This window comes from Leuciscus leuciscus (assembly GCF_965113295.1).
Source record: "Leuciscus leuciscus genome assembly, chromosome: 22".
Taxonomy (NCBI): Eukaryota; Metazoa; Chordata; class Actinopteri; order Cypriniformes; family Leuciscidae; genus Leuciscus; species Leuciscus leuciscus.
In genome coordinates, this window is record NC_138746.1 from 19,051,597 (window position 1) to 19,066,809 (window position 15,213).

A 15,213-nucleotide genomic window follows, 5' to 3' on the forward strand; every position below is an offset into this window, starting at 1 on the left:
TTTTAAAAACTGTTAATTGAAAGGTTCTTTGGGGAACCAAAAAATGACATCTCTGTGATCATTTTGGAAACTTTTTGTTTAAGAGGGTATACATACAAAACAAACTAAACACATTCTTTATTTACAAAAATAAACAGACAGAGGGCCTATTTCGACATGGCTAAAACTGGAATTTGCCAGCTGGCAGACATAGTTGAGCCGAGACAATCTTACACAATATGTGTGTTGATCATATAAAAATCATCGGCCATGTTCCTACATGAACTGTGAAAAGTTGGTAAACTATGGTGGGAACACAGCCAAACCTCAGTCACCTTCTTTGTGTTCACTCACTTCTGCTGCAGAGCACTAGATGGTGATCTCGCACAGCAATTGAGTAGGACTAGTAGTTGAGTAGGACTTCGTAGTTGTTTTCTGTTGTTTGTGGGAGGATTATCTGAAAATGAAACCGTCTTATTAAGAAAAAATTATATGGCAGTACACTAAATGTTATGTTAGACATCTCAGAACACATGGCTACACCTGAAAATAGTAATACCAGACTGGTATAACTTACCAGACAACACTGCAAAACCTTGGTTAAAACACACACACACACACACACACACACACACACACACACACACACACACACACATTGTTGTGTTTTCATGTTTTATGGGGACTTTTCATAGGCATAATGATTTTTATACTGTACAAACTGTATATTCTATCCCCTCACACTAACCGTACCCCTAAACATACCCATTACAGAAAACCTTCTGCATTTTTACATTTTCAAAAAACATCACAGTATGATTTATAAGCTGTTTTCCTCATGGGGACCAAAAAAATTCCACACAAGGACAAGGCTTTTGGATATTGCTATCTTTGTGGGGACATTTTGTCCCCATAATGTGAGTTTACCAGCCATGTTAAAGATGACATGATACTGATGTCATCAATATCATACACTCGCATCACCTTTTTGAGCTCACAGGAGAAGTGGCATGTTACTGTGAGCAACATTGTAGATTTTATGACCAAGGAAAGTTTTCTGCAAAGTAATCATTTTTATTAAGACATTTTTTTTGCCTAGCAATCATTGTATTGTATACAGTTATTTGACTTGCATAATCTAAAGTAGGCAGCTAATTCTACAATTTTATGCTTTGTATTCATGCTAACTTCTAAAACAGTTAGCTAAGTTATGGCTGTTTGGGGTGGGGATAGTTGTAACAGTTCATTAAAAATGTTACAACCAACCCCTTATGATACTTCCAGTGATCAATCACATCCCTGTTAAGACAAAATAGAGACTCGAGTTTTTGTTGCGCATTGAGGGATTTATGTGGTATAAATATGTTTCCATCATAGTTTATGCTTGTCTTCTTATCAAATAAACACATTATCCACCTCAATTGAGCACATATGATTTTTTTTGGGCACATTTTAAGAATTTATGCGCATCTTGGCGTTTCCATACAGCGTTTTTTTATGTGATATCCCAAAATGCACATACAATAGGTGGATGGCAGCATAGCCAGTGACTGAACTATAATACAATAAAATACAATAAAATGTTTTTTGTTACTTTAAATTGTTCACTTATTCAAAACTGCAAAATTTAGATTGTGTGCATCCTATTTCAGCAAATTACCTCTCAGTGTTACATTATCCCCAACTAGTGTTACAACTCACCACAGTAGTGGGGTAGGTTGTAACAGCGGGACTCCTTGTGTTTGGCATTATCTCACATAATCTGTGATTGTGTTGTACATGTCAAAGTGAGTTATATTTGTAGCAGACAAATGTGGCTACCATGTATAACATTTTGAGAGATATAGCACAAACAACCACTGAGTTACCGATGCTCAAACAAAAGGTTTTACTTTCATCCCAGGTATCCCCCTATAGCCTATATATTGATTAGGGTACTAATACTAATGAAAACTTCAGAAAATGTTAAACACTGTGAATCAAAATATCAATTTATATATTTTTTATCGTATTTATGTCATAGTAAAACAGTTTGTTGGAGAGGTAGCGTAGCAGTGTTATGATGCAGATGTGTAAATCTGTAATTTAAAGAAGTTTTCAGATCCTGGATACTGAGCTAAAAATCCCGGACCTGCTGATCCAGTTTTAATTGAAACACACAGGACACACATAGGCACACAGCTGTTTGTGTGTGAGTGCCAGAGAGAAGGAAAGAACATTCCTGCCATATTGACTTTCTTCTATTGATTTTAAGTTTATTATTATTTATTTTGTCACTTGACTTTTGCTCCTAAGGGTGTTTTATGTTCTCTATTGCATGGACCATTTTTAGTAATTGATTGTGTGGTTGCTATCGATACGAAACATTACACAAATACCTTCACACACAAAGATCAGCTGCTGGGTGCTGGGGGTGTGTCTTCAGAAATAACCATTAACACTGTTCAAACAGCCATCCCGAAAGTTATGACGTAAATGAAATCACACCCGGATGTAGAAGAACCGTTTAAAGGCCTTTAAAAGAGCCGCACAATCAGAGAAGTAAAGGAGCGCAAACACTCAGACCCACACAAACATCCTTTGTCTGTTTATAGTGTTTCCTCTGGGTATGGAGAACGATGCCAATAAATTACCATATACTGTTATCAACTCATAGTACAGTTGTCAAATCATATAAAACATAAATGAAAGTGTCTTTTATGAACCTATACTCACACAAAGTCCCATGACAATTTCAAACAACTGATTCTTTTCCATCAATTTTATCTCTTTTTTTTTATTTCTGAAACATCAGGATGCCAGATTGCGATCAAACAATGTTTGTGTATGCGCACAAAATACAGTCGATGCATACAAAATATTTGCTTTTTAAAATATCTGTCTTACATAATATCACATGTCCACTGAACTACAGCATTACTAAACACAATATACTTAAACATGAATACAATGAACACTCTTAAGCTATAGTGTCACCTGTGCAAAAATAAATTTGTAGAAATGACAAGGCCTAGAAAGTTAGGTCACCTTGAATTAAGGGCAGCACAAAGGATGCAGGGAAGTAAAATGTGTTAACAAAAGTTTCTTTGTTGTACTCTCTTACGGCCTTTCCCTTTTTCTTGTGCTTGTGAAAGGAAATAGTGGAACAAATTGAAGGATTGAATTCCATTTGAATGGGACATGTAATACAAACCCTTCTAAACTTCCTAAAAATAAAAGCTTTTTTTCCCCAAACAACAGAGTTTTTACTGCACTTTGAAACAAGTTTGTCTTTTTCTGAGAGAAATAACCATCACCAAACTGCACAGAAAATGCAAATATCTATTTCTGTACACAGAGAATAAATTGGCATTAGCTCAGCAGTGCTGCAGTTTTATGGAGATGATGGAGAAGAATACTGAACATAATACTTGATTAAAGGTGCAATGCGCAAGTCTCTGAGTTTTTGCAGAACTATGCCCCCTCTGGCGACAAGCGAAACTGCAACCAGAGGTGTGCACGCTCATTCCGTCCCCGAATCCCTCTTATTTATTTTACTGTACAGGATTATAGAGGCAATCGCAGTGATCAGAGAAGGGCTCATTCAGCCCATCAGGCAATTGTTTAAGCATGTATGGGTTAGAAAAACGGGTATTTTTAACATGAAATGTTGCGCATTGCACCTTTAATGATCTCTGTAATTAAAGTAATTAAAAAGTTGACCAAATAAAGGCTGCTCTTTATTTGGCCATGTTATACTGGAAAATGTATAACACGTTTTATTGCACATAATAGTATTTTGTATGTTTCCTGTTCCTGAATCTGTGCTACTTAAGTTGTACATAGACAATTGCAGGTTCTCAAAGTTACACAAAGAACAGAGAATGTTACATCTACAAACAGCTTTAAAGGGATAGTTCACTTTGAAATAAAATTTTGGTATGTTTTAGCTTACCTCAAGGGCATCCAAGATGTAGGTGTCTTTTTTTCCGCAGTAGTTTCAATTTTGATATTTTTAGGTCAAACCGTTCTTGTCTGTCAGTCATATAATGCAGGTCTTCGTTCCAATGAACTGCAGTAGCCAAGGCGACATCTAGTGTATATATCTATACCCGCCCGCGCCCCTCAGATAATTTGGACGCGGCTGTGTTCAAGAGGTAACAACGATATAAATACAGTTTGTTTTCTCACACAAACCGCTCGTTTCGTGTCTTAGGCCATCAATGTGTACTTACGATGGGGAATTGTTTAATTTGGACAATGTGGAATTGTTTTAATTTGGACTCTGTGCTTGCTCTTTGAGACAGTGACCATCGACCTGCATTATATGACTGACAGACAGGAACGGTTTGACCTAAAAATATCAAAATTGAAACTACTGCGGAAAAAAAGACACCTACATCTTGGATGCCCTTGAGGTAAGCTAAAACATAGCAAAAATTTATTTCAAAGTGAACTATCCCTTTAATACATGATTAGCTACACTAGGATCTGCAAAGGGTGCAACTCATTTGGACTCACTTAGTTTAGACATTTAAATTGGTGATTTCTTCCCAACTTTTTTTTTACCTAAAATAAACATAATTATTTAATCAAAGATTAAAAAAAAGGGGCTTTTTTGGAAGTTGCATTTAAAATCCACGTGAAACACAAATCTAATTTCTTCATCCTCTCTCTTTTAGAGTCGAGTAACTCTGTGCCATGACGTCACCACTTTTTCAGGATGAGTCATGGAATCCCTCCATTGTTTCGCTGCCTCAGGTGAACTGCCGTCAAATCCCAAGAGGACCTAAAAATGAAGGAATACACACAAAGAGGGGAACTTATGGAATATACACTTCTGTTCAAACGTTGGGGTTGATAAGGAAAAGTAAGGAAATTGGTAAAATGTTACAGTAAATCTATGTATGATATTACAAAAAATTAGATCTGAAATCAATGCTGTTATTTTGAACTTGAGGGGAAAAAATGATCACGGTTTCTACAAAAATAATACTGTGATAAATGTTTCTTGAGCACCAAATCATCATATTAGAATGATTTCTGAAGGATCATGTGACACTGAAGACTGCTGAAAATTCAGCTTTGCTGTAACAGGAATAAATTACATTTTTACAATAGAAATGTTTATTTTTATTTGTAATAATATTTCACAATATCAGTGTCTTTATTGTATTTGTACTTTAAATTTAAACATGTGTTGATTTGCATACTAAATGTAGTGTGTTGTAGTATGTATTTTGCTCCAAACTGACCTGTCCGAGCAGGTGTTTTCTCCGGACAGAGCTACGGCTGAAGAGTTTGACTGACAGCTGCAGATTCTGGTCCTGATTGGTGATGGGAAAGTGAAGCATCTCTTCCCATTGAACATGCCTCCCTGATGACTTCATCCCCTTCGTCTTCCTCTTCAGTAAGACCTTACCCTCACTCAGCAAGTCAACCTTCACAAAGAAACCTAAAGAGAACATCCATTTGCACAGTTCATTTCATCAACATTGTCATATTTGTCTTATTCACTATTCCACAACAATTAACTGAGGAAAATTAATTTGAAAAAAAAGGTCTAGACCCCTTTAATTTGCGTATGCTTTGGGAAGAAATTATTTAAATGAGGAATATTGAGACGTGCATGTTCCCAGAAGAAAACTCAAGACTTCAATCGAGGCGTTTCAGGGAGTTCAGAAAAAAACACTCTTTGGAGTGGACTTTGTAACTTTGCAGCCCTTTTTCATGCTCAAACAGACACATTACACAGTAAAGATAGTTGATAATGTAAAAAAGCATAATAGGACTCACTCTGTGTGAGCGGTGAGGAAGATGACGGAAGGTTCTGAGCACTAAGGATCTGGAGTTGAATTCGACTGCTCACTGGCTGGAAGCACAAGGCCAGCTGAAGCTCTGCGTGACACACCTACAGAAACACACACACAATAATCCCTGTTAGGTTTAGGTGCTGTGTACGGTGTGTGTGTGTGTGAGTGTGTGTTTTAGGGCAGACTATACCTGCTGCGACTTCTGTCAGAAACCAATTTCTGACCCAGTAACACACAAACAGCTGTTACTGATTTAAAAAAAAAAAAAAAACTTCCTCTAGACAGTTCAGTCCATTTCAAACACCCCACTAGTGAGAAAAAGACTTTGTACTCCCCAAAAAAAAAAAAAAAAAAATATTCCACACACACACAGGCAAAATACACAAATCAAATTTTTCAAAGTTATACACAAAGTTATGTGCCAAATCTGATACATGTTTGTGTGTATGGCAGCTTTCTGTAGGCTGAACAATGTTTTAACAGGGCCTAACCTATACTTACAGTGAGATGTGAAGTATAAAGATGATAATGTGACACATTCTGTTATATCTGTTTATTTTGTTATTATATATATATTATACAGGTATTTAGATGATACTAATACTAGATACTAATGATGGATTTATGAAATTGTACCTATATATATATATATATATATATATATATGAAGTGTATGTGTATGCATGTATACTAATGTTCAAAAGTTTGGGGTCAGTAACATTCATTTTTAATGTTTTATTCTCACCAAGACTGCATTTATTTGATCAAAAATACAGTAAAATCAGCAATATTAGTAAATATTATTACAATTTAAAATAACTGTTTAATATTTTAATATATTTGAAATGTTCAGCAGTATTATAAATGTCTCTACTGTCACTTTTGATCAATTTAAATGTGTGCTTGCTGAATAAAAGTTTTTATTTTATTAATTTTTTTTATCTTACTGACCACACATTTTTTAATACATATGTGTGTACACAAATTATAAATCAAAATCAGGAATCTAAAATGGATTCTCAATTAAATTCTGAATTGCCCACAATACTTGAAGAATTATAGTAAACATTTTGTTTCTGTGTGTGTTAACAGGAAGCTTCGGAGAGATCAGCTTTTTAAGGGTCTAGATAATTCCTTCAAAAAGGGCTTTCAGCAGTATTGAAATGGCTGGTATATTGATTTCTTCCTCTCTGAGAGCTCTGTCTGTCTGTCGAACCCCCAGTGACCTAAATATCACAGAAGAGGCCTGGGCAGAACTAGAGCAGCTGTTTAATGTGATCATTGTAGGTAATTGCAGGTGGAAGTTTAAGATTTTTTCCAAAGAATCTTACAGACAAAACCAGGAAGAACCTGTAAGGGAAAGAACTTTGGGACTAGACATGCGGTCACAATGAGATGTAGCAGATGAAGACTCACATGTGTTTTAGAGTGAGGCTTGAACTCCAGACAGTGCTTTGTTTCCTGCGGTCCGAGGGTTCGCAGAGATAACACACACTCCCCCAGCGTCCGCTTACGTGGTGTGTGAGCCTGCAGGCGCAGCACCAGTGCTGATCTGCGGATTTGCTCTAAGTTCAGAGTGAACACAAATGTCTCCATGAAGACAGTTTCCTAAAAGAGAAATAGACAATATACTGAGATATACTGAGGGATAACTAGTTACAAACTTAATCAGTGAAGCAAAGTAAAATAAAACAATACTGCACGCTCTACATATTTGACAAAATTATGTTTTTTATGCATCTTTAGTTGTGTGGGACTTTTTTAGTCTCGCCATAATGTTCATTATTCGAGAAACACAGGAGGGACTGAAGGGAGGGCTGAATAATTCATCACAGTTAATTTGAATGATGACATAACAGCCAATCTCAATAAACTTTTTGTGTTATATCGATCAAAGAGGTCTGTGATTCAATGGGAAAAAAATATGGGTTTGAAAAGGTTGAACTTTTTTTTTTCAGTAATATTGGGAAATATTATTGCAATTTAAAATGACTGTTTCTATTGTAATACATTTTAAAATGTAATTTATTCTGTGACGGCAAATAAATAATTCTAATATGCTGCTCAAGAAACATTTTTATTATTATCAATGTTGAAAGCAGTTGAGCTACTTAATATATTTGTGGAAACTGTAATACATTTTCTTAGGGTTCTCTGATTGATAGAAAGTTCAAAAGAATAGCATATTACAATTTTTTTAATTTGGACTCTGTGCATGCTGTTTGAGACAAGTGACCATCGACCTGCATTATATGACTGACAGACAAGAACGGTTTGACCTAAAAATATCAAAATTGAAACTACTGCGGAAAAAAAGACACCTACATCTTGGATGCCCTTGAGGTAAGCTAAAACATACCAAAATTTAATTTCAAAGTGAACTATCCCTTTAACTGAGCTCAGTATATGCCAATTATATTATCTTAGGTGTTGTAGTTTTATGACTGCTGGATTTCACTCACTGCTGATGCTTCCTTGACTGTGCTCTTAAATCGTACTGGCTTTGTCATGGTGATGACCCCTTTGACCCCAATCTTCTTCACGTCCACCCCTTCAGTATACACACTCAAGTCCGTACACTAAGAAAAAGTACCAAAGAGGAAAGAGGAGGAAATTTGAGAAACAGTAAAGTGAGGCTGAAAGCAACATGTAGGCCTACTGTTTATGAGCTTTTATAACCACTAAAACCACTATATGTCAACAAGGGGATTTTTCTCAGAGAAGGAAATAGAGCCAGGACCTTTAAAAAAAATTGTATTAGAAAATAATCAAACAGTGTGCTAACTATATATGATGCTTGATTTCAGTATTCCACCACATACCCTTGATATCAAATTATGTGTAAAATAAAGAGGCGAAGACAGGCATCTACAGACATAGTTATTTTTCAATTATTTGAAAACGAAAGATTTAAAATAGCTTGTTGGAAATGTGATCATTTGTTAAAGCTCTCTTACAGCGACACAGAGGCTCCATTCAGCTGGTCTCTAGATGGGACACAATGGTCTGTTGTAGACTAGCAAAGCCTCTCCTGGTTGAAATCATACCTTCACTAAGGTGATCCACACCTGCTCCACCGCCTCCTCATACTTCAGGTGCACACACACTTTTCCCGGCTCACGATCCCGCTCATCACCAGACAGAGTGATGGACTCTATGCACACACACACACGTGATTGATTTATTTATCAATTGACTGCTACTAACTATATCAAAACATTATTTGGCATTTGAAACAGCTTTTGTCCTAGGTAGACTTGCACATAGTTTAATTTAAAACAAATAAATAATATTCTGTTAATTAATATTCAGCTTCAGTGCTGCTGTCAATAAAGAAAAATAGGGACAAACCACATGTTTAGGATCAAATAATTTATAATTAACTTCAGTGTTAATTAAAACCACTTTCAATTACATTAGAAAAATGCAAAATAGAAGCATTTCTCTAGTGGTCTCAAATGTTTAAACCCTACTGTATAAAAATATGTCTTGGTGGATAATAAATGTTTGTTATATTAAAATATATTTTCCGTTTATTTGTGTTTTGTGTTTGTGCGTGTAAAGATCCTCTCTATATTCTAAGAGTTATACGAGTACTTGTGTACTGGACCTTAGGGAAAACATTTGGAAGTAATTACTGTCTGCCCTTTACAATTTCACAATCTGCCGTGATCTTGTCTGTCCCGTGTGTGTGTGTGTGTGTGTGTGTGTGTGTGTGTGTGTGTGTGTGTGTGTGTGTGTGTGTGTGTGTGTGTGTTTGAGAGTCTGTGTGTATGTTTACATGGGGTGAGGAGAGAGGGAGTAAGATTGTTGAGACATAAAGGGTCCAAAAAGACCCTAACAAAAAAACAAAAGGAAATCCAAACGAATTAAACTGTAGTGGAAATTCCAGGTAACAGTGGAGTGGAACCCTTTAGGGAGTTCTATTGGAAGGGAACTTTCAGGGTTCTTTTGGAATGCGCTTGTCTGCGGTTACGACTTCAGTGTTCCGTCATGAATGGTTACCTAGACTACGGCTGCTCCCAAAGGAATCCTGAAAGGAGGATGTGCTGCTCTGGACACTGGATACAGAATCATAACGCTTGGAGGAACAAGAGGAAGAAATGTTACTAAACAACAGCTCTGCTAATCATTAAACAGCAAAGTATTAGTGTACTGTATATACACAACATTTAATTCAGGAATTTAATAAGCTCTGATTGATGCAAATGTAAAAGGCCACAAATGTACAGTTTATTTAACATGAACTGTAATAAAAACTTCACACGGCTCAAATTAAACTCCTGCTTAATAGTGCCATAGATGATTTGTAATTCATAGAGTTTTCAATGGTAATAGTGATCTGACAATGCATGGAAAAAGTATGTTAACTAAAGTCATTAATTCATATATTAACAATGTTAAAAATATTAAATTATTTTAAAATATTGATTGTTAATTCCAGTAACAAAAGCAACAGAACAGTTTTGAATTAAATAATGATCAAATAATATCATAAATAATGTTTACTATTTGTAACAATTATTATATTATTCCAAAATATAAAATTATACAATTAATACAAAGAAACTAATATAACTTTTGAACTGTCTATTCATCAAAGAATCCTGAAAAAATGTGTTGCGGTTTCCAAAAAAAATATTAAGCAGTGCAGCCATCTTCAATATTGAATAAGACATGTTTCTTAAACACCAAATCAGCATATTAGAATGATTTCTGAAGGATCATGTGACACTGAAGACTTTATATACATCATATAATAATAGTTCATGTGTGAACAGGTGTACGGGATCTCAGCTCCTCGTGAAAGCTGCGGTTTTAATTATTATACAGTTTTATGGTGTGTGTGTGTGTGTGTGTGTGTGTGTGTGTGTGTGTGTGTGTGTGTGTGTGTGTGTGTGTGTGTGTGTGTGTGTGTGTGTGTGTGTGTGTGTGTGTGTGTGGTTCAGGTATTCCCTATTGTGGGGACAAAATGTCCCCATAGGTATAGTAATACCAGAAATGTGTGATTTTGTCTAAACATTTTTGGGTCCCCATGAGGGAAACAACTTATGTTTTTTTAAATTGTAAAAATGCAGAAAGTTTTCTGTGATGGGTAGGTTTAGGTTTAGGGTATAGAATATGCAGTTTGAACATTAAAGATAACAGTAAATAGTTTGAACAGTAAAAAAACGATGTCTATGGAATGTCCGCATAAAACATGAAAACCTAACGTAATTGTGTGTGTGTATGGTTTATGAGGACAAAAATGTGTATAATGACATGGGTATTACAACGTAAACATGGTTTATGAAGACATCTCCTGATTCCCATAAACCAAACGGTGTTTTTTGAAATGAAAAAATTACAAACGTTTTATGTGAAGAGTAGGTTTTGGGGTAGGATTAAGGGATATAATATACAGTTTGTACAGTAGAAAAATCATTACGCGTACGGATAGTCCCCATAAACCACATATACAAGTATGTGTGTGTGTGTGCGTGCATGTGTGTGTGTACAACTCACCTGTACATGGCCCTGAGGGTTTGACAAATCGAACAGGGAGAGACTGAGTCTCTCTTTACCACTCTGTTCTAAACCTGTGAAAGAAATCATTTTAATTTTAATCTTAGGAAAAGTATTGTTGATTCAGATTATTTTGTCATGTATAAAAAATGATTCCATTAAAAATGTCTTCATTAGTTTGATATTTTTATTGTGTCATGCTCAGCCATTCACTGTAAAAAAATTCTAACCCTCCCAAAATCAAAAATTTCAAGTGGCCGATAACATCTAAATTTTTCAATTGGCCCAAGTGAAATTCTTGTTGCAATAGTCTGTTAACATTGGCTCAATGAGAAATAATACGTCAAACTAATTGAAAAATTTAGATGTTATCGGTCACTTGAAATTTTTGACTTGGGGATGTACATTTTTTTTACAGTGTTGAAAATAAAGCATTAGAATCATCTGAATGTGGCCTGTCAACAATACAATCTGGGACATTGTCAGTGCAAATCTGCCATGAACAATAGGGAATTTAGGAGCAGGAATAAAACAAAAGGATTATGCACAGGTGTGTAGGAACGTAAATATTTGAGGTTACATGCTGGGAAGTTACGTGGTGAATGATGCTACGAGGAAGTGAAATGGGACTCTTTAAACATCACACACAGATATACAGAATAAATAGAAGGAATATTGTCCCATGTAACGTCTGGCTTCGTGTTTTAGGCAGATCTAAAGGTATCTCACCTGTGCCAGGGCTGTTGTTGGGTCTGTTTTTGAGAGTGGGCCGTCTCAGTGAGCCTGGTGACACATAGCTGATCATATGACTGCTGTTTACATTCAAATCATACATCATTTGACTGGCTCCTGCGAGCTCTGCCTTCCTTTCTGCATAAGTGCTCCTTGTGGCACCTGAAATCAATCATATCAAATTTGTAAACACAATTGTGATTTAATAAAATGAATACAATTATGTCATTAACATATAAATCTCATCTGAGTAATATTGCTTACTCTGTTGCCCGATGTTGTAGCCAGAGTACTGCGCCCCTCTCGGCTGGATGTAGGAGGGTTTGAAGGTTGGGATGATGAATGGAACCTCCCGGCCGTCCGGAGGCAGTTTAGACAGGAGATAATCCTCTGATAAGCCAACATTTCTCTTTACAGTAGACTCAACAGTTACTTTACCAGGAGGTCGAACCTTAATCACTAAAAAAATATACAAATACATCTTTCATAATTCATGTAGTATTAATATATATATATATATATATATATATATTGTGTGTATGCATAATTCATCAATCGTGAGTAAGTGATGGGGAGAGAGAGAGAGAGAGAGAGAGAGAGAGAGAGAGAGAGAGAGAGAGAGAGAGAGAGAGAGAGAGAGAGAGAGAGAGAGAGAGACTCACTCTGAATCTCTGGTTCTTTCTCCTTGGACATAAACGTCCTGCAGCAGTTTTTGACACATTCTGTCATGTTGAGGATCTGCACACACCAATCACATAAAAAGAATAGGTAACACTTTATTTCGACGGTCCACTTTAGACATTCTACTAACTATAAGTAACTTTGCAAACTAAACGTCAACTACAAGTCATAAGAGTGTTAGTAGACTGTCTGCTTAATCTGCTAACACATTATTTTGATGGTCCCACAACAGACAGATGAGCAACTTTGCAAGAGTAACGGACATAGGCCAGTAAGAGCTGTGCGTGTAAACCTCACTACCCTGATCTCAAGAGGCGCTCTATCAACTGATGCGGTCTTTAGCCTCCTTTTAAGAGCTCCCGTCTCCCACGCCAGAGACCCCGCTCGAATCCCGCTCACAGTGGGTCGAGTAGGACTGGTTACATTTGGTGCCGTGACCCGGATGAGAGTGAGGTTTAGGGACATAGGCCAGTGTGTATTAACCTCACTCCCCTAGCCTTAAGAGTTGTGCTAGAGGCTGTGGTCTTTAGTGTCCTTGTTAGAGCGCTCGCCTCCCATGCCAGAGACCCCGGATCGAGTCGAGTAGGACCGGTTACACAAGTACATGTCAACTTACCAAACTAACCCTAACCTAACAGTCTGATAATACTGAGTAAGTTGAAATGTAGGCCAAAGTAACCAAAAAATTATATAACAATGTCCAACAGTCGACGACAGAATTCTAAATTCACAATATTTCCAACACAATGTCATTTCCATCACATGTTCTGTGTTTAATACAATTTTGTGGTGGAAAAGATTATGATAGAAATTACTTTAGAATAAAACATCAGACTCCTGTATTGCTAAGGATTAAAGCTTGAATGGAAGTGATATACAAAAAAAAAATATGTTGTTCAAATTCATTCAATCACTTGTGATGTTGATGACCTTTTTTTTTAAACCTTGATTTCTTCACCTCATAAGCATATTTTTCACTGGCACTGTTATTTTCCTGGTAAATAAGTAAAGTTTGAGCGAACCTTATTAATGGCAAAATTGGTTGTTGTGGTGGAAATGACCCCACAACTAAGGCACATTCATAATGAAATAATTTTCATACAATAAATATTTCACTATCAATTTATTTCAGTTTATATTTAGATTATCGACGTTCTAAACCAATTTTTATAATGAATTTTCATAGTAAGATCTGAGACAAAAGTAAAACATTACAACATAAAATACATTTGAAAATTTGCAAAAATAAATGAGCAAGGAAGAGCAAAAAGTTCCCCTCACAGTTTTAATGCGACTTTCATTTAACAACAGGGGTAAGCTGAGGTATAAAAGTGACCGAATAGCCCGAAGTTAAAGAAATACACAACATAAGAAATATGATAAAACCATAATTATTTCAACAATTAACATTAAAGCAATTTTCCTTTATAACCAAGAAAACTATGTTTGCGTTTAATGAATCATGCTTTTGCCTACATACCTGTGCTGCTGTCCGCGAGGAGCTGAAACCTCTGAGCTGAGCTCGCGACTGCAGCAGGTGCGTCTGAAGCCTCCAGTGAGCGACAAAACTTCAGCCTACGGTTGGGTCCTAGTGCCCGCAGGGGCAAGTCTATGTAGCTACAGTATTAGGACACTTTTTGCCATTGAGATGACTGGGGGGAAATGTCACAATTATCCTGAATTTAACCCTATATACAATTTGTGTGACCTCGCCCCTCACTCTCTCTCTCAATGCTTTTGTTATAATAGCCTAATTGTCTCATTTTATTAAACACCTTACTATTAATTATAATCACTAAAAGTCCACGTTCATTGAAAAATGTCATTAATTACTGGTACTTCATGTCGTTTCAGACCCGTAAAACTTTTGTTCATCAAATCACAAAATCTTCAAATCTGAAGATTTCTGTCCCTCCATTGACAGCTTTGCAACTACCACTTTGACGCTTCAAAAAGTTCATTAAGAGATCGTAAAACTAATCCATATGAATTGTGTGGTTTAGAGCAAGTTTTCTGAAGAGACTCGATCACTTTATATGATGAACAGATTGAATTTATGCTTTTATTCACATAAACATTCATCAACGAACACATCAGTTGAGGTAAACGAAAGCTCAAGGATGTTCGCTTGACATGCGAGAACCAATGAGGTTCCTTCTTGTGTTTTACACAGTACATTTGAGCTTCTGCAAAAACCAGTGAGGTTCATTCTCGTGTTTTACACCGCACGTTTGAGCTTCAGCATAAGGTTTGTTCTCGCGTCAAACAGGTTTGGTTGAGCTTCTATTTATTTCCACTTACCAATGTTTAAATGTGAATAAAAGCTTAAATTAAATATGTTTATAAGCAATAAGTCTCTTCAGAAAATTTGGACTAAACCACTCAATTCATAGTTTTACGATCTCTTTATAAACTTTTTGACGTGTCGTGGTAGTTGTGTCTGGGACAGACAGCTCTCAGATTTCATCAAAAAGATCTTCATTTGTGTTCCGAAGCTGAACGAAAGTCTTACGGGTTTGAAACA

General features: G+C 36.1%; 1 protein-coding gene across 1 annotated transcript; it reads right to left on the minus strand.

Moving 5' to 3' along the window:
* Positions 1-1,752: 1,752 nt before the first annotated feature.
* tc2n (tandem C2 domains, nuclear) lies at positions 1,753-15,207 on the minus strand. Its single transcript, XM_082153933.1, has 12 exons — positions 14,170-15,207; positions 12,671-12,746; positions 12,273-12,467; positions 12,006-12,170; positions 11,277-11,350; positions 9,777-9,852; positions 8,819-8,925; positions 8,234-8,350; positions 7,188-7,379; positions 5,755-5,869; positions 5,214-5,413; positions 1,753-4,747 (listed from the first exon to the last, which is right to left on the minus strand). The coding sequence occupies exons 2-12, from the start codon at positions 12,735-12,737 to the stop codon at positions 4,637-4,639; spliced, it is 1,419 nt and encodes a 472-aa protein (XP_082010059.1). The 5' UTR covers positions 12,738-12,746; positions 14,170-15,207; the 3' UTR covers positions 1,753-4,636.
* Positions 15,208-15,213: the final 6 nt, after the last annotated feature.

What these genes read in the sequence shown, in the direction of transcription:
- tc2n (XM_082153933.1), bottom strand. Translation starts at nt 12,737, where the DNA reads ATGACAGAATGTGTCAAAAACTGCTGCAGGACGTTTATGTCCAAGGAG. An exon ending in CTACAACATCGGGCAACAGA is followed by an intron (nt 12,171 to 12,272) that starts GTAAGCAATATT and finishes GATTGATTTCAG; the next exon opens with GTGCCACAAGGAGCACTTAT. An exon ending in CAACAACAGCCCTGGCACAG is followed by an intron (nt 11,351 to 12,005) that starts GTGAGATACCTT and finishes TTTCTTTCACAG; the next exon opens with GTTTAGAACAGAGTGGTAAA.